The sequence below is a fragment of the Apus apus genome, chromosome 4 (assembly GCF_020740795.1).
Source record: "Apus apus isolate bApuApu2 chromosome 4, bApuApu2.pri.cur, whole genome shotgun sequence".
NCBI classification, from domain to species: Eukaryota; Metazoa; Chordata; class Aves; order Apodiformes; family Apodidae; genus Apus; species Apus apus.
In genome coordinates this window covers 22,593,406-22,612,342 of record NC_067285.1, presented here as the reverse complement: position 1 = coordinate 22,612,342, position 18,937 = coordinate 22,593,406, and the positions used below count along the sequence as shown (strand labels likewise).

Sequence of the window (18,937 nt, the reverse complement as noted above, 5' to 3'; positions counted from 1 at the left end):
CTATGTAAACTCTTACAAAATAAATTAAAAAAAATAAAATCAAAGCGACAGTAAGAAACATTAGACAGACAATCCAAATATGACATAAAGATGAAAGGAACATGACCTAAAGCTTTGACATCAAACCTCGCTCTCCTCTCTGCTTCCCTTCTGGCTGGAGGGTTTCCAAATTTTGTATACTTCAGTCACTTCTCAGTCATTTGGCTAAATGGAAGCAACAAATGTGCTAGATACTCCTCTAGGATGTATTCCCAGTTTGTTGTCGATTCTGCTCATGTAAACTCATAAAACTCAACTCCAAGAGAAAATAAGCCTCTGTTTAAAGTTAAAGCTCATAAGGATATCTCTGTACATAAAAAGATGGTAACCTTTTTTGTTCCATTGGGATCTGCAAATTAAAAGGTGAGAAAATGTTCAAGTCAAACACATACAAGAAGTTACCCAGACTGGGGGCAGAACTTTCCATTCTGGTGACAATATGTGCTCATGGGTCAGCTTGATGGTTGGGGTTTTTCAGAGGTACCTTTATCCCACCATGCCCTCTGCCCAGATCTATCTTATCTTTATCGACCTGAGATTTACAGCAAATGTAATACATTTACAGCCATAAATTAGCCTTCTTGTCATACTCAGAACTCCCCATTCCCACCAAACTTTTCTTTATACAAATAGTGCTGTCTCTCTCTAGTGCTGGTGAACACAAAGAGGCGAATTCTTTAATTTTATGGGAATATTTCATGAAGCACCTGGACTTCCAACCCTATTCTGCTTGCTCAGAAGAAAAGTTTCCCCCAGTACGCTGTCTTCTGTCACTGTCTCACAAATGAAAGAGGACTGTAAAGATGAAATACCAATCAGACTTTTGAAATTACTATTCAAATTGACAAGCTAAGCTTGCATAGAAGAACTGTCCTTGGGTAGTTCTCATCTTAGAGCAGGTCCTGGAAAAGAAGTAATAGTTTTAGACTTAAGTCCTAGCCATGCAGAAGTAAAATACCTGAGGAAAGATGCTGGTGGCAGTTCAGCATCTCAGAAGAACTACGTAGCATTTGTCGAGAGCTTACTTGCATCGTGTGCACATTTCCATGCAAGACAACACTGCACAACATTGGAACACCAACACTGAGGCCAAATTAATACTTGGGGAAACTCCCACCAAAAACCAGTGGTGCAACCCAGGGCTAAATTTACCCGCTTATTTCTGAACAGAGAAGTCTGCCAAGGATGGTATGGCCTAACAGGCATACAGAGCTGGCAGGCTCTCAAGTGTCAAAATAGAACCAGCATCACCGGCCACGTACATCTTGTGCTTCACAGGCGAGACGCAGACAAGAAAAACAATCAAGTTGTCTGGTGGAAAAAGCAGCTTCCCAGGATCGCTGCAGCCACGGTGTAATTGTGATCAATCTGCATTGGCAAGTATCAGCTTTCCGTGTGTGTTTCACCTAACGAAGGCTGCCTGCAGAGAGCAGCTCAGGCAGGTTGATGCATGCTTGTTATCGCCAGCGTAAATATCTCTGCCGTGTGCTATTGTGGCACAAAGCAGCTGGACCATTTGAAAATCATTTAAAAAGCACTATAAAATTAGGGCTCCAGTGCTCTCATTTTATTACTTTCATGAGCAGCCATTGCCTAGAGAGAAATTATCCTCTTTATTTTCAAGGCTAAAGGTTCTTTTAACATTCATCAAAATCAAAGTGCACCCTTGATATCACATTGAGCTGTTACTTATCTAGTACAGACTCTTTACCTTCTGCATAATATCACATTTGAGATCTCAATTCTTCACATAAAACTCATTTCATTGTGTCTGCTGTTGTTTTCACCAAGTGAATTTGAATGGTTTCAGGAGAGGCTGGCTGATGCCCTGAAACATATTCTTTCTATAATTCCTATTTTTTTTTATTTCCAGAACAATAGCCCAGAGTGTTTTTGTTACTGATCCTTCTATAAAAATGGTCAATTACCTCTTCTGGCAATGGATTTGCACAGACCAATTAAGCACTGTAAGCGGAAGATTTTCAAGGGCATAAATAGTACTCAGGTGCATAATCTGATAGACTTTCCTTTCTGCCTTTGAAAAATCTCTCCCCCCATAAATAAAAAAGAAAGTATTTGATAATTTTCTTTTTTTTTTTTCCATTCTTGTTTTTACAGACAGCTTTTTCACTAAACTCAGGAAAACGGTGAGTGAAGTAAAGCAGCATGACAAAATGCAAGCAGTACAAACAGAAAGCCATTCTTTTTAGAAATAAAAAAGAAGTGCAGCTGAATCAACCATACTTAAAACTCAGATCTGAAGGGCTTAGGAAGAGACACTGCATGAAATCCTCAGCCACAGAGGCTGTAAGTAGGGATGGCAAGGTCCCTCACACCCTCTTTTATGCAGCTCAGGAAAACAACTGTTTTCCTCTGTGGTGTTTAACCTGCCTGAGGTTTATGTAAGAGACTGGTCAACTTATTATCCAGACATCAAATACAGACTGAAGATAAAGATTTAGAAAGTCATAATTGTACCTGTGTTCTCATGATTCTCTCTTTGATCAGGATTTTGTCTTTATTTCCTCTGGGGGTAGCAGGCTGCATTCCAATGGTGGCATGCTTCAGGTCTCTGCAAAGGGGACTGGTTGGTGCTAACAGATCATGCTATGAAAGCATGTGTAGCCAGGTAGGTGAGCTGTAAAGTCAAGATGCAACATCTGCACAAGAGGTAACTGGCAGAAAGCAGGCTGCATGTGCGTGAAGAGAGTCTCGCCACCATGCCAGCACCTCTGCAAGCAGGGAGAGTTTTAACTGAGCTTTTAGCCATAGAGGTCGTGCCTGTCACCACCCAATTTGTGATTCAACAGGATGCTTAAGCTAACAGGGGGACGAAATGGAGTTATTTGGTGATCACAATTATTTTGCACCCTAGGAAGGCATGATCAGCAGACCCTAACACAGTCTGTTGTCCCCACAGATGAAGAAAGTGGGACAGGGATTTAATAAGAAAGCATCTCCGTTCTGTGGCATGTTTTCCTTTTCCAATAGTCAGCAAGCCAGTGAGCACCCTCCTGTGTCTGACAGTCCCAGAAATGGATTAAAGGGCCCAAATGAGCTGACCTGGCTCTGGGCTCCTACATTTCAGACCAGATTTTATCTTTTGGGTTAGGATGCCTCATCCCTGAAAGTGTCCAATGCCAGGCTGGATGGGGCTTTGAGCAACCTGGTCTAGTGGGAGGTGTTTCTGCCCATGCAGAGGGGTTGGAACTAGATGATCCTTAAGGTCCCTTCCAACCCAAACTATTGTATGATTGATTCTATGACTGATCCACCTAGTCTCAGCCCTTATCTGTGGCAATGGTCAAGAGTAAGCAGCAGAGCCAAATTTGGTGTAGCCCTCTCAAGACCTGGTCTGGCACCCCAACTGTGATTGTCTCAGCTGTGCAGGAGCTTCCTCCCTTCTGAACTCATCTGTGCAGATGCTTTTTCCCTCTCGGGTATATACACCTCACTCAAGAGAATATAAACTGAAAACTCCACATAATCCTTCCCACACAGAACTTTCATATTCTTGGACAGCCCTGATTTGCCTTTGTTTTGAGGATAAACTACCTGTGCTGAACTGTTTCTCATTACTGTCTTCACTAAAAAGTACGTAAAATTAACATCTGAAGTTAATGCTTCAGTGTTGAAATGGAAGGATTTTCCGTTCAAGCATAGAAGGCGAGCAGATGTCTATAGAGTGTTGTTTCCTCCACAGACATACCTACTGAAACCTCAATGTTTAAAGAGTATGTGCTTGCTCACCTCATGTCCAGAGCAGGATTAAGCATACCCTGGAGGTGCTTTGGAAACCTGGGAAAAGGACCCAGGTTCTAGAATGTCCTGGATAAGCAGATGCTAAATAATGTTGTGCTCTGTTAAACCTATTCATTTTCAGGAAAATTTAATCTACTTCTGAATAGCAGGTGGGGTCCCTTAACTCAGAGGAGAGCAGCCAAAGGGCAAAAGAAAGCTCCTGGATGCTGGTGTTGCGAGCAGCTGCAGAGCTTCCATCACTCACTTTCCTTGTAAGATGAAGATGATTCCTGCTGCTAACCACAGAACCAAGCTTGAAAGAAAGTTATTTTACCAAAAGGAATAGTATAATGAACAATACCTTAGAAAGCCAAGTAGGATCCTGAGGGGGTAGGTATGAGGGCACTGAGGTCTGTGTTAGATTCATCTCAAGGAGCAAGGGTGTTCCTGCCCAGGTGATGCCCGTCTATATCATCAGTTGTTTTTCCTCATTGTCACAACAGTTGAAAGTTGCCTTAAATATTTTTCTTTTGCTTCTTCACTCCTGATCCCTTGTCATCCTCCTCCTTGCTGCCACTGTGAAATGAATATTGGGTCACAGTGACAAACATACTCCCAGGCTGGGATGCCCATGTTTTATTCAATATTTAGTGCTGGATATGGTGGAAACTTGATTCATAAGACAGGTGGAAAAGGTGCCATGTAAACTAAAAGCAGGCCCGCAGCCCGCTCCACCTCACAGCTCCCACCAGCTGTGGTGGCCAGCACAGTGCCACAGGGGCCAAGACCCCACAGGGACCCCACTGCTGGGACCCCTGGCATCTGTCTGCACAGCTCTGCCATTCAGAAATAACTCCTATCACCTGATAAGCACCTGGTAATTTTCACTGATGCCAAATAACTTTGTCAAGTTTTCTTCACTTTATTTTTAAGAAGGATACAAGGGAAACATCACTCTGGATGGGGAGGAGGAGTAAAGTGGTCGGTTAACTCAAAGCCCCCAACCTGTCTGATTATTGCAGATAGTTTGATGTGCACACTCAGGTCAACACCAATTTAATTCACTCAGTACACTTCACATTTTTCATCCATCCAACCAGTGCAGTTTCTAGAATCTCAGTAACAGTTCCCTTTAAAGGGCAGTCATGTGTATACTGTATATTTTTAAATCATTCAAGATTGCTTTCTTCTGCCATCTTCTGGCAATATGAAAAATCACAGCGTTTCAGTAGCAGCAGTGTTGCTGTGCCGGTCTATAGGCAAGAGTTGTCAGTAAAGGCAGTGTATAATTAAATTGGTTGGCATAATTGGAAAAAAATAGAGCCCTTCTTGCTTATTTGAAAGCTTGCCTAATTCTTCCAGCTCTACCAATTGATCTAGTAGCAGTGGCTCAGGTGTTATCCCAGGGTAAAACACCTATTTTGTGGACCTCATGTTTTTTGAATGTCTGTAACGGCAAAGGAAAGTTGCACAACATGAGGCTTTATCATTTTATAACAGGACTTCATCAAGTGTACCCTAAATATTTCGAAGAAAGTGCTTTTTTGCCAGTATTGCTCTCGGCTGTTTATAGTTCCTGGACAAGACATCTTTGTTTTCTATGAAACCACAGCAAGATCCTGCCTGATAGGCATGTAAAGATTTTCCTTCTACTGCAACAACTTCATAGGTCAAGGGAGGTTCTCCTCCCCCTCTATTCTGCCTTGGTGAGGCCACATCTAGAATATCGTGTCCAGTTCTGGGCCCCTCAGTTCAAGAAGGACAGGGAACTGCTTGAAAGAGTCTAGTACAGAGCCACAAAGATGATTCAGGGAGTGGAACATCTCCCTTATGAGGAAAGGCTGAGGGAGCTTGGTCTCTTTAGCTTGGAGGAGAGGAGACTGAGGAGTGACCTCATCAATGTTTGCAAATACATTAAGGGAGGACGGAGCCAGGCTCTTCGCAGTGATAGGACACAGGGCAATGGATACAAGCTGGAGCACAGGAGGTTCCATGTAAATATAAGGAAAAACTCTTTCACTTTTTCACTGGAACAGGCTGCCCAGAGAGGTTGTGGAGTCTCCCTCTCTGGGGACATTGAAAACCTGCCTGGATGTGTTCCCATGTGACCCACTCTAGGGGATCCTGCTCTGATAGGGGGGTTGGACTAAGTGATCTTTTGAGGTCCTTTGCAACCCCTAACATTCCGTGATTCTGTGTAACTATTTCTTTCTGATCTGTCAATGTAAACATCACAAATCATGCCAAAGCACCTTGCATTATTTGCATTATTATAAAAAACCCACCACTTTTCATATTTTGTTTTAAAAGTGTGTAAGATTTAGATAAGATTGAATTACGATTTCTGGGTTTTCCCCCCCCTCCCCTTTTCCTACAATCACACAGAGTTTCTTTGTAAATGACTACTTGGGATCCTCACTCTCCTAGTCAGAATAGCTTTTCCAACATAGTTTTGCTAAAAATATAAAAGTAATGTATGATAATTTAAAAAGGAAAAACAAATCCAAAAGGAGAAAATGTCAATATTTTTTCTGAAAATAAACTCACAATTCAAAGTCAGTGAGAAAAACTACTGACAAAATTCCAGCCTGCAAAGAGAACATAAATAAAAGCTCTTCAAAGCTTTGTTCATTTTCACTAGCACCAGCAAAAATGACTGCCTGGGATGCCAGGCATTGGAGAGAAAGTATGTTGATACTATTTATAGCTCTCGGAATGCTCCCATTACCATTGTACCTGAGAAGCTCACAGTCTTCAATGTATTCCTGCTCACAGCAACTTTCTCAAGCAGAGGACAGCCTTGCCAGGGCTGTGCTGGAGGCACTGGGGTTTGCTTTGGGAATATGGACTGTATTTGCAGCCTGCTCCCAAACTGTCTATTATAAACCACCTCCAGCATGCACAACCTCCAGCAAGGCTGCACCCTTCCCTGCTACCTGTGCTTGACTCACCCTCTTAGGAGCCACAAGGCTGCTGCTTTGCTGGAGGCTCTTCCTCCCAACATCACTCTACCAGCTTTGGCATCCATCTACAGTCCACACCAAGCCTCAACAAGAAACAGCACCAGAAAAATCACAGCATAAAACCTGACAAGATAAAGGTGTAAAAAACCACTTCAGACACTTGCTGGCACTTAACAGCCCTTGTTCTTGCCCTGCCTGACCAACTGCAGAACTCAGGTGGCATCAACATGCTGTCTGGAGAGTAGGCCAGAACCACCCTGCTGGCTGCTTGCAGAGACAGCAGCAGTGGCAAGGAAGCTCTTTCCCACAAGCCAGCAAACGGCAGGACAAGCCCTCCCAGTGACCGTGGGACTGGTCATCTCACAGAGCAGCAAGTGTGTCCCCCTTGCCCTTGGCCTCTCAACCATCACAGCCCAGAAAGGTGGCTGCACTCACTGCTTTACTCATGCCCCCTGACTACGCAGCTCCCTGGCTTCTTGCACTCTGCTTTACCTGGTGCCCCAATACCAGGGAGGAGAAACAGGAAAATCACTCCCAGTTTTATTTCTTCAAATTCAAGATAAGGAATTAGGAACAAATATTCATCAGACACATAATCAAAACTTTGCAAGAGAAAGTAAACTCCAGTATAGGTCTTATCTCCTTTTAGCTGTTCTCACACACTTCTTCAGCGGTCAATTCCTTTGATTCAACCTATCACCCTACTTAAAAGATGGCTTAATAAAAAAGTACATTATTTTAAAGCCAGCAATTAAGAAAACATAAAGAAAAAAATACTCTGCTATGTCCTAACAAAGCTGAATGTCCCTTGAAAGTTCTGTGATTTGCCCAGAAAAAGTGCCAAAATACATCTTCCACTGTAGAATTTTGAAATCTTTTTGCTCTTGATTCCACTGAAAAGAGTTTGTACAGCTTTGTCAACCTTAGAAAAAGGTGTCTTTCTCATATGCACCCTTTCAAGTCAGGCAAGACAAGGAGAGCACTTCACTGCTTATGTTAAAAGTGTAGGGAGATCCAGCTCAAAGATACCACTGCAAAATGACTAAGGAATATCAAACCCCTTTACTTGTGCCTTCAAATATTCAGAAGTCTAGCAAGCTTGACAGCATTGTCAATTTTACATTGACAGCAGCAGTCAGAGAAAAAAATCATATGAGGAGAAAATCAAGGAGAAGAAGGAAACCCCCTTTAATCCACAGTCACACAAATCCATACTGCCTGCAGAAAGGCAAGTGCTTTGGAGCCCCTTTTAATAGCAATATATTAACATCCTTGTCTGTCTTTCCTGAAGCTTGCGAGGCATTTCCCTCCCTCCCCCCCCCAGCCCCATCTTTTAGAGCCTTGTCTTTTCAACATCATTTGTGTCAGAACTGCCCATAACTTACACCTATCAACAGCCTGTGACACCGATGAAATCTCGGCGCAGCACTGGCTGTGACAGCACTCACTGCACTGTTATCGACATCAAGGTCACTTTGTTTTTCTTGCCCTCCAGGCAGAGGCTGTTCAAGGAGGCTATCTGAGCTCCTCACCAGCCTCTCTCCTCCATTACTGCCGTTATATAAGATGAGGGTGAAGTTTCTACTATTAGAAGCAGTTCACTGCATGAGTACTGTGTGCTCTCCTGGTTAGAGCACATAGCACAGTTACAGCTGCTGGCAGCAGGACCTAACACTGCAGCTATTTCAAGTCAGGGAGAAGGATGAGCGTAGTCAAGATCTGTCAAGACAAGCGGTAGTTCTGTGTTTTTTTAATTCCTAGCCGTGGTACCCTGGGCAGGAGTGCCCCAGAAGAGAATTAAAGGGGAAAGCATCACCACTCTACGTTTGACAGATATGCACAGCCGAGTGAGAAATTACAGTAGGAGCCTGTGGAGGGCAGCGCTGTCTTGCTGAGGATGGTGCACTGAATAGCTCAGAGATGCCAGCTGCTAAGGTAATACTTTTTTTATCTCCTTTGAATCTAAAAGCTACAGATAGAAAAGCTGTTGCTCTGCCACAGCTATAGCCGGTAACTGCAAGCAGGACTCCCTGTTTTTCCACCCACTGCCCCGATTCTCCAAGCATCAGGCAAGTGCCCCTTCCTTGGCTGCATGGCTCTGAAACAGGAGGCTTGGGGGAGGCAGGCTGGGGGTTGGAGGCACCATGGAGGTTCTCCCCCCTTGGAAAGATATAGTCATGGGAAAATGTGCAGATCAGTTACATTGCAAAGCAAAGGAAATGCTCTCCAGGAGCACTTCCATGAGCTAGCAGTAATGTCCTCTCTCCAAAACCCAGCAGGGCACAGGTGAAGGTCCCCCCTGCAAGCCTGAATCCTGCTGTCAGGGCCCTGAGCCTAGCTGGGCAAGCTCTGCCTGTCCTGGGGACTTGCCTTGTCCAAGAACAATGGTGGCTGTGTTTCCTGGGGTAGGGCTGCTGGCAAGAGCTGTGTGAGAGCAAGCGGTGGGAGGCCTTGCTGGAGCTCCCCACCTCATTCAGGAGCCCATCTGAGCTGAGACACTTGGGCTTCATCTTCACCTGCGCTGCCTTGCAGCTCTGCCCCTACCTGGCCCCCTTGGCTTCTACCCTCACCTGGGACCTGCCTCACCTCCACAGGGTCTCCTGACTGTTCCAGCCCCTGGCTGAGGTTGGTTACCCTCTCCTGCCCTGCCCTCTGACTGCTCCCACTCCTGAAATGGCCTTGCATGTCTGTCTCATCCCCAGGTGTCTGCAGATCCTGTGAGGCATTGGTAGGCTGTCCCAGCCCCACAGGCAGCCCTGTGTGTGGATGGGAGGACTCATGGAGGAAGAAGCCTTTTGCTCTCCAGCCCAGCTCCTCACAAGCAGAAGTCAGTACCTTCCAGCTCAGTTTGGAGGAGTCAGGGAGCCCCATCATAAATGTGCCAGGCCGGATGTGAACGTAGGTGTCAGGAGGGAGATGAAGCAGTGAAGAGGTGTGAAGAATCAGATTTTCTCCTACCCAGTAAAACATGGCTGCTGGTGTAGGGTGAGGGGCATCTGCAAGCTGAGCTGATTGGAGCTGATCTGAGGGGGCAGCCATGGAGGAGGCTTGCAGGGCTGCTCCTGCTCCTTCCCCATGTTGCAGTTAAAGAGAGGGCTGTGTTTTCCAGAACTCTCAATCTGGCATCTTTCCTGGGTAATAAATTCTCTTAAAACCCAAACCAAACAGAGCATTAATTGTACATTTTGCTTTTCTCTTCACTCTGGAATAATGGTAATGGCATTAATATAGTGCTGCATTGAACACATACGTGCAGTGAGGCCGAGGGACCGATTCTGCTTTCCATTATTCAGGGGCACTGCATCTGGTGAGGCAGATCAGGGTTTAAACAGCGAGCAAGAGCAATGAACTTCTGCTGTTTCCCGCTGTTTGAGTGTGGGCAAAATAAAAGGCCATAATATATGGTGCAGTCAGCCAAGAAAGCAATATTGCTCTGCCATGTGCAGGGCCTACACTGAGACGAGTCCAGGATCTCATTTCTGAATTCCCATAGGTGCCTCATTTAAACCATCAGCCATAACCTGCTTCTCATTTTCAATACCACTTGGTATTAGAGCTGCAGTGAACTGCTGGTGAGAGATTCTAATTCCTGCAAACAAGCCCCTGTAGGCTTGCAAGGAAAACAGAGAGTTCCCCTCTCAGTTGCCTGCTAGGTTCCCATCTGGCTGTTTTAACTTTGCTATGGCTTTTAAATGTGCCTGTTTCTGCATACAAGGCTTTCAGCTCTACCTCAAGAGACTCCTGGGTTCTCTTTCTGTCGGATTCTGGCCAAAATGTAGAGACACAGATTAGGTCTTCTTAACAAAAAGGAAGATCAGATTTCACATTACAGTATCTGAAAGATTAATTCCACTTACATGATCATTTCCCTGTGAACCACACTTCTTTCCATCTGGATTTTTCCATGAGGAGGACAAAGAGCCATAGTGTTAAGCACTACCTGAAAGAAAACAGCAAGGAGTATAAAAGATGAGTGCAGGGATGCTAGCTGAGAGAAAAGAGAAGAAAAAACGGAGTAGAGAGCAATTTCAAATGCATTGAAATACTGCTTTTTTTATTCCCCCCCCCATGTGAATGATACCCTGATCTCATGCTTTGATATTTTGAACCATTTAGTTTGTCAGGTTTTGATTCAGGGAATTTAGGATACTTGGCTGCAGGAGCTTTATCACGTTATTGTTATCTAGAGTTTGTGTTATTGGAGTAACCACAGGTCCAGCCAAAATCAGTGCCTTGCTGTGCCCAGGGCTATCAATAATCTCATGTAAGATCTTGTTATTGAAAGACACCTGTCCTCATCTGGGTTACCATCATAACCACAAGCAGAGTTGTGCCAGCTAGGAAGATGCTAGCAGAAGGGAGAGAGAGAAAAAAATAACTTGGGGCCCAACTAATGCGCTGCCACAGACTCCTCTTGGGACTTCAGACAACCATTTAATCTCTCTACAACTCACTTTGGACTTTAGGAGACAAGTTAGCAACCACGGCAAAACAGCAAGAGGATTTCTGCCTGCTGCAGAAGTGAAAATGGAAATGGTAATTTTTTTTGGGGGGGGGAAAAAAATGAACTACTTCAAATCTACAGTATTGGAGTCTTTGTGTTTTTTTCCAGAACTTTGCTGACTTTTTTTCACTGGAATCTGCAAATGCAACACAAATCTGTTAAATGCTTTAGCCAATTCAAGTCAGTGGGGGTTGTGTGGTTTTTTTTCTTTTCTTTGCCAGAAAAATCTTCAGTAGAAAATGGCAATTGTTTCCAGTGTAGAAAAAAGCAAAAAAAAACCAACCCTTGCAGACTGTAGTACTCAAGTGGCTGGATAATATCGGGGAGGTACAAAACTCAGCCAGGCTGTTGCAGATGAGGTCCTGGAATGACTGAGTCCCTTGAGAACTGTGTCACTCACAGCCCTTCCTGGGTGCTGCCTGCATATCAGCAATACTGGCCCCACAGCCACTTGCAGCTTCTGCCTCTGGGGTGGCTCTCAGGAAATCTAAGCCTCTGGGTCTCAGGCTCCACAGCTCAGAAGTGGAGCCAAGCAGTCCCTGGCCAGCTGGAGTATGCCTCAGTGCTCTGAGCATCTGGGAACTGATGCTTAAGGACAAAACAGTTTTAAAGCTTGTGCTACCTTGTATTCTCCCAGGGAAGCAAGGAGGTTAATACACCTGGATTACCTTTAAAATGTCTATCCAATCTCAAATGCCTCCTAGAGGTGAAAGTTTTTTTGTTGTTGCTGTTGCTTTTTTTTTAACCAGAAGGAAAAAGAAAAAAAAGAAACAAATAGAGAGAGAGAGAAAGAAAGAGAGAAAGAATCTAGTGAGATGGTCTTCTGGTACTTCCAGGCTACAGTTTAAAAAGAAAGTAATCCTACTCAACTTTCATGGTCTAGATCTCTGCAGGAAATATTAGTCACTTTGTAAGACAGATTATTATTTTTGTCCCCAGTTACAGGGGCTGCTCCCCTTCTGCAGTCACTAGCTGTTTCCAACTAGAGCGGCTTCTGGGAGCCACCCAAGGGGAGAAGCTTAGAAAAATGTAATCAGTGGCAGCCCGTTTGCTAGCTTTGCAGTATCTTAAAGTAGAAGGTGGAGCTGTGGGGGGAGGAAAGCCTCAGCAAAGTCCCTGGCCTTCAATTAAAAAATTCATATTACTTTCCTCATTAGTCCAATCATCTGGTATAGTTATTTCCAAGCTTACCCTGAAGGCCCTGCAGAACAATTCAATTTCAAGGCCAACACAGTACAGGACGGAGAGTGTGCTTGGGATGAGCTCCGCTTCGTGTTGACACAAGGAGCTCACTTATCTGGCATTAAGTCATGTGAAGCAACAATGTCGATGCACTTTTTGGAAAGAGGATTGCTGTATGAAAGGGAGATCTGTTGCAAAGCACCTCCCTGACTCCAAAGGCTGGAGTCATCTGCTAAGTTTCACTGGCACCAAAATGACTCAATTCTTGGAGAACCTCCTCAAAGTCAGGTCTTGAACAAGAGGCCTCACAATGTAATTCTTTCTGCAAATCATCTCTATTACTGTAACTAGCTGACAGGCTACAACTGAAGATTAAAGCACTGTGGACTAGGAGCACTGAAAGTTTAATACTCATCCACTTACCTCCACAACTTCAGTCTATAAACATCTGCAGCAACTGAGAGTCAGCCACACTGCTTGAAAATGAGCCTGTGGTCTTTTGAATCTCCTGATGTAGAACCTGTATTATCTTTTTCTTGACTTCTTTTTACTGCTTCAGTTTAATGTTCTGTGTCAGTGAAAGTACAAACAGGTCATCATGATGATGCTGGCAGTAGCTCTTGAGCACAGTGCATGACTTTTGCAAGGCAGTAAAACTTGTAGTGCAATGCAAAATATCTTTTTCTGTGCTATCCTTCATGCTAATATGTGCTGGGAATGCATAACATACTCCTTTACCAAAGCTCTTGGTGTTACATTAAATGCCCTGAAAAATTCATAGGCTTTTATCCCTATATTCCTCTCTGCTTTCCTGCAGTTCTTCTCCTTCACCATTAAAAGTAAAATCAGCCAGCTTTTTTCCATCTCTATTGTGCATTTCATATTTTGCTTATTAAGTAGTTACTCTAGAGACACTTCCTTTTTATTGGAACATATGAAAAGCTATAACTGCTCTTAACATTTGTGGGGAGGAGGAAGAAGGGTGCAGGGGAAGAAAATTTAGGTTGAGGTCACAGAAATATTTGTGGTATGTTCAATAATATGCCTTGCATCATCTCTACTTTTTCCGTAAGCAACACGATATTCTGCCTTGCTTTTGGCTTATTCCCTAAATCAACCTGCACTATTAAAAATAAAGTACCTGGATATTTGGTCAAAGTTGATGTTGGTTTTGCTTTAGGAGCAACATCCTTCTGGCTGTGGACAACAGACAGACTCAATGACTGCCAAAGGTCCCACTTGCACTTGTTTTCTAGAACTGATGAGAAAATAGGCCTAAACTCTAGATTTAGGCATTCAGGCATTAGAGTGAAGCTGACACCACATCAGAATTAACACCAGCCACCCCACTTTGGGAAGAGTTCTAGTGTAGCTCCCATGTTGATTACAGCTTTAATACCAAAAAGCAGCCAAACAAAGCTTACCAATATTATCTGAGGGTGAAAACAGCAATTCAGGATAATTAGATCCTGGCAGAAGAAATGCTCCTAAATTCTCAAAGAAGGGGCTGCTTGGATATCTTTTGAACTCCTGCTGTCTTGGATACCTTTGAACAACTTGCTGTTGACTGAGCTCTGCTTCAGGCTGGACCAGTTGGCCTGAGCTTCCTTGGTCTAAATTACCAAACAACATTGCAAAAGGCATGCCCAATTCCATGGCATGATCTGTGAGGGAGCAAAACAGTCCTAGAGGGGTTCTCAATAGGGCAACAAAAGCAGAACTTTCCACTCCATAATTTCCCAAAATTATTATGCTCTTTTTTCTTACATCCCAGTTAAGAACCCTACCCCTCAGACAAGAGGGACAGTATCTCTCTGGAGGTAAATAGCTATCACATTATTTATACAAAGTGGAACAGCTCCCAGAGGAGAAACTGAGACAGACAGACACAAGTATACCAGTACAGCTGAGTGTTCAGGGGTATTCACCTGAGAGATTAAAAAAAAACCTAGTTCAAATCATCTCCATTTCTATTTATATATGTACAGATATATAGATATGTATGTATACCTGTGAAAATCCATTAATATATATACATCTATACGTATGTGCATGCATGCATTTAAATACATTCATATAAATTAAAGAAAATTGTATGCACATACCTTTTATATATACATATATATGTATATATATATACACATACACTATACAAATATATGTCTTACATACACATCCTAAGATTTCCACCTTGGCCCTAGGAGCTGTTTAAGTATAATTTAGTCCAATGATTCGTTCTTTTCAGAAACCTCCAGTTTCAACTAACCAGAATCAAGTGTGCCCAAACACTTTAGTAATTCTCCAACATAAAGTACTGGAGCTTTCCTGCATACATTCAGCACTATAGCAACAGAAATAATACCTGCACCTAGAAGGTTCAGCCAGTGCTGCATTCGGGTGGCACAGGACGTTCTTTATCAACAGCGTTGCTTGACAAGAAATTAAATCATACTGTCTCATGCTGCTGCCTTCTCAGGTGATGAACTATATGCCTGTAGAGTCCTACCACAGAGTTAGTCCTGCTCTCTGGATGCTTTCAGCAACACCTGCAGGCCCTGCTGCACACGCTAGTTACAATAATGTAATGCTATTTGGAGGGTAATGGACAGGACTACTTTCTAGGGAATATTATTTCTGTATGAAAATTTCCTCTTTAATTCATTTCAGAAAAGCTGCCTCTGATATAGCCTGAGTGCGTGCAAGAGAGGAGCAAGATGCCTCACACCAGACGCTCTTCATCTCCGACTAGCAGTGCAGGGAGCCGAGCTTCCTATGAAACACCCTCGCTATCAGACCTCCAGCGGCTCTTTTGGTTGAGAGGAGGGTCTGATAATCATGTGGACCAAGTCTGGCCAAATATTTACCTGGGAGATGCGTAAGCACATTTGATCCTACCATTAAGCTGTTATCAGTCCCTGGGATGAGGAAGGGCTACACTAGGAAGCACCTTTTGGGTCTCCAGGAATGTTTTTGTACTGAGGTTTCCAAAACTGGTAACATAAGGAGTTTGGATATAATGAAAAACATGACGTACAAAATTGTGACTTACTCATAGTGTGTCTGAGTTGTGTTTTCTGTATTCTGTGAACCATAGTGGCAGAGTAAAAAGTAATTGTAATCTACAGAGAAGGTCCTTAAAGAATGCATCCCAAACAGGTGTCAACTCTGAGATGTGTAATCTGCCTTGGAAACTTTGCTCTAAGTCAGCAGACAAGAGCACAGTAGCCCTCACATTCAAACAGGAGTGGCAGGAGCAAGAGCCAGATAATTACACAGATTTTCCAGTCCAAATCCAAACTTTCTTTCCAAGGTGGTAAAACTGAAAATATCAAAACAGGAATTTTCATGCAAATACCTTATTCTTGTGACCACTTTATTTATTGCCATTTCCTACTATTTGGATTACTGCAGATTACATAGATCAGCTCATCTTTCCCAATTCCTTGTCATTAATACATCAGTTAAGGATCACAGTTCTGTGAAATAGCTTCAGTCCCTCTTTATGGTGGGAAGGGGGGAGAACCTAGCTAGTGAGGGCTATGCTGCTTCATGTCTGAACCAGGAATGAGGTGCTGTTGCATCTGTGTGGGTTCTTGCCCTTTGCAAACCATGCCCACTATGAATGAGAGATAAACTCTAGAGCTTGCTAAACAATGATTTAAAGAAAAATCTCGACCACTTTATGCAGTAAGCCATGTTCCCAGGGATTAACTGCTGGGAGGCATTTGCTTAACTAACAGTATCCCACTGGCAAGTCTGTTCTCTTGCTGCTCTCCATAACACCAGATCACACTTTTCATGTGCAAAGCACTGTGGGCTTCTCAAAATTTGAGACTCTGTAAGCAAGCTGCAGTCCCTGCATCCTTCCCTAGCTGGCGTAGGCACTACCTTTAAACCATGCTATTTTTGCAGAATGTTAAGTGTTGCCAGTGAGCCCCTTCATGTTTTTCCACAGGTGGGCTGCTAGGAGCAAAACTACTCTTCAAAGCCTCAACATTACTCATATCCTTAATGCAGCAGATGGGCCATATAGCATCAACACAGGAGCCAAATATTACAACGATCTACAAATAGAGTACTACGGAGTAGAAGCATTTGATGATCCTTCCTTTGATTTAAGTATCTTTTTCTACGATGCTGCCAATTTCATAGGCAAAGCCTTAAACACTTCAGGAGGTAAGAGAGAGGCAAAGAGAAGCTTTGGGAGGAAGTTTCAATGTGAGCCAAATGACTTCTCTTTGCAGTAACAGGCAGCCAGCAAAGCTCAGATTCACCATAGGGTTCAAGAAGGCACACACAGAACACCGAAGGATGGGAGAAGGGCACCTATGCCATGTGCCACGGGGAAGGCAGCCGCAGCCAGGTCCCCAGGAGCTGAGGAAGGCCGGCTGCCCCCAGCCCAGCGTGGGGAGAGGAAGGGCCAACAATAGTGGCAGACCGAGAGGGAAGGCCTATGGCACTACGGGTGTTCCCCCACAGGTCCATCCTGCAGGAACCGGCAGGATCTGTGTGCTCCACACGCACCCGCAGCCCGGGCTCCAGCCCGGCGGTCCTGCCCCGCGCACCGCAGCCCGGCCCCGCGCAGCTGGCAGCAGCAGCACTTCAGTGCTGGCTTAAATGCTGCACATGCCTAAGTGCTTCGCAGAACTGGAGCTTTATTCAGGCTGTCTATTAAGCTATCGAAGCAGCAGAGGTTAATGAACTAAGAAAAAACTACGAGCCTGACCCACAGCCTGCTGAATTTTTGTCAGTAGAGTTTGGATTATGGCCTAGTTATCATAATTTCCATTTGTTCCAGAGTTTGCTCCGACTCTGTCTGTGAGATCTGCTGCTTTTGCTGGACTGCATTATGAAATCCCTGGTTATAGCTGACACTGGGCTGCTACAGATACAGTAAATTATGAGTCTGTTTTTACAGGCAGACTATCCTACAGACTTTATGGGACTTGTCAGTGATCACAGTCAGGGCTGGGTCAACTTATTTTTCAAAACTGTTTATTTTGTTGGAGGGGGGTGTTTGGGTTTTTGTTTTATTTTGTGGTGGTTTTGTTGTTGTTGTGTGTTGTTGTTTTCTCACAGAAAACTATACTAACCTGTTCGGTCACAGAACATACTCCTACTCCTACTACATAAAATTTTTACTATTTTAATCTGAGACTTAAGTTAGATGCATGAGGTCAGTGTGAAATACCACCTTGCCTGAGATGTAAGCATGATATTAAGCTAAACTGTCCCCGGAAACAGGAGGATCTGCTAATTGTTACCGTTGTTTCCCCAACTTGTTTCTAGTACTTTTTGTCCTCCCTGTGTCTTTCGACCTTTAGAAATGCTAAAGCCCACTCACCTTGCTGTGCCTCTTTTTTTTTTCTGCAGGTAAAGTGTTTGTTCATTGTGCCATGGGGTTGAGCCGTTCTGCCTCTTTAGTGCTTGCCTTTTTAATGATCCATGAAAACATGACACTAGTGGATGCTCTAAAAACAGTGAGTGCTCACAGAGACATCTGCCCAAATTCAGGGTTCCTCAGCCAGCTTCGGGACTTGGACATTAAATTAAACGAGGAGAGGAAAGGAACTAAAGCATCTGCTACCAAAGAGCTGTAAGACAGTATTGCTGAAAGAGGACAAAAGGTTATTTGAGTTTCCTGTATCTCTTTTAAATGAATTGCATTTGTAAACTAAGGACACAAATTTACAATACACCAGAATGTGCGTTATTATTAAGAGTAGATTTTACTCAATCTTTCAGGTTTTGCTAGATTATACTTAAATTTGGTTATATATTTTATCTTTCACTCTCCACCTTAAAACATTGCTCCCTGCTGGGGAAAAAAAAAAAAAAGAAAAAAGGAAGAAAAAAAGAAAGTAAGAAAAAAAAGGTATCAGGTTCCACTTCAGAAATAGCTGTGTTTCAGCAACTAGTGAAGCTCATATCACTTTATGAAGTGTTAGGCTATTTGAGGTGAAAGATGCCATATTATTTATGCTACAACAATGCTTAGAAGTTTTCTTATGAACCAGCCCTCCACCCCTTTGCTCCCTGTCTCTAAAATGGTCTGTATTTTGAGACTTGAATCTGGCATTAGTTAATTCTTGCTTTTACAATTGGTGGAGCCCCTGAGTTGGGGTAAGAGGCTGTTCAAAGGCAGAGCAGCTGGGAAACAACACAAGCCACTCTTTGAGAAATTATTCCAGATCTCTCTACAGTATTTTCCCTTTCGCTGTTCACCAGATTAATTTTTTTTTCTTCCATGAAAATACCTTTGTTTCAGAGGACATTCAAATATTTTCCATTGTGCCTAGTAAAATACATACAGGAGATGCTGTAGAAAATGCTTCTGAAGAGGAAGGTGGGTTACCAGCTGAGGCTTCAAACAGCAGCCTTGGCATTAGAAGTGGGTGCAGGAAAGCATTAGACAACAAAGTTCAACATATCCCAAATTTGTCTGTCAGTTCAACATTACAAAACTTGGGATTTTATTTCTCAAAAATAAAGATCATTAACATTGTAA

At 43.4% G+C, this 18,937-nt stretch overlaps 1 protein-coding gene and 1 long non-coding RNA gene across 11 annotated transcripts in view; one reads left to right on the top strand and one right to left on the bottom strand.

Annotated features, from left to right (window-relative positions):
* Positions 1 to 1,305, bottom strand: part of LOC127383470 (uncharacterized) — a 14,644-nt gene extending 13,339 nt beyond the window's left edge. For both annotated transcript variants that reach the window (XR_007889214.1, XR_007889213.1), the window contains exon 1: positions 998 to 1,305. This is a non-coding gene — a long non-coding RNA (uncharacterized LOC127383470). The remainder of the gene's footprint in view (positions 1 to 997) is intronic.
* Positions 1 to 18,937, top strand: part of LOC127383468 (dual specificity protein phosphatase 13-like) — a 22,871-nt gene extending 3,934 nt beyond the window's left edge. For 5 of the 9 annotated variants that reach the window (XM_051616400.1, XM_051616404.1, XM_051616405.1 and 2 more), the window contains 5 exons: positions 1,318 to 1,415; positions 2,158 to 2,186; positions 15,097 to 15,304; positions 16,385 to 16,605; positions 17,803 to 18,937. In XM_051616400.1, the coding sequence (XP_051472360.1) occupies positions 15,144 to 15,304; positions 16,385 to 16,605; positions 17,803 to 18,029 (609 nt within the window). In that variant the 5' untranslated portion in view covers positions 1,318 to 1,415; positions 2,158 to 2,186; positions 15,097 to 15,143 and the 3' untranslated portion in view covers positions 18,030 to 18,937. Of the gene's footprint in view, positions 1 to 1,317; positions 1,416 to 2,157; positions 2,187 to 8,504; positions 8,679 to 15,096; positions 15,305 to 16,384; positions 16,606 to 17,802 lie in introns of those variants that run through there. The other 4 variants (XM_051616409.1, XM_051616408.1, XM_051616401.1 and 1 more) reach the window with 3 other exon arrangements.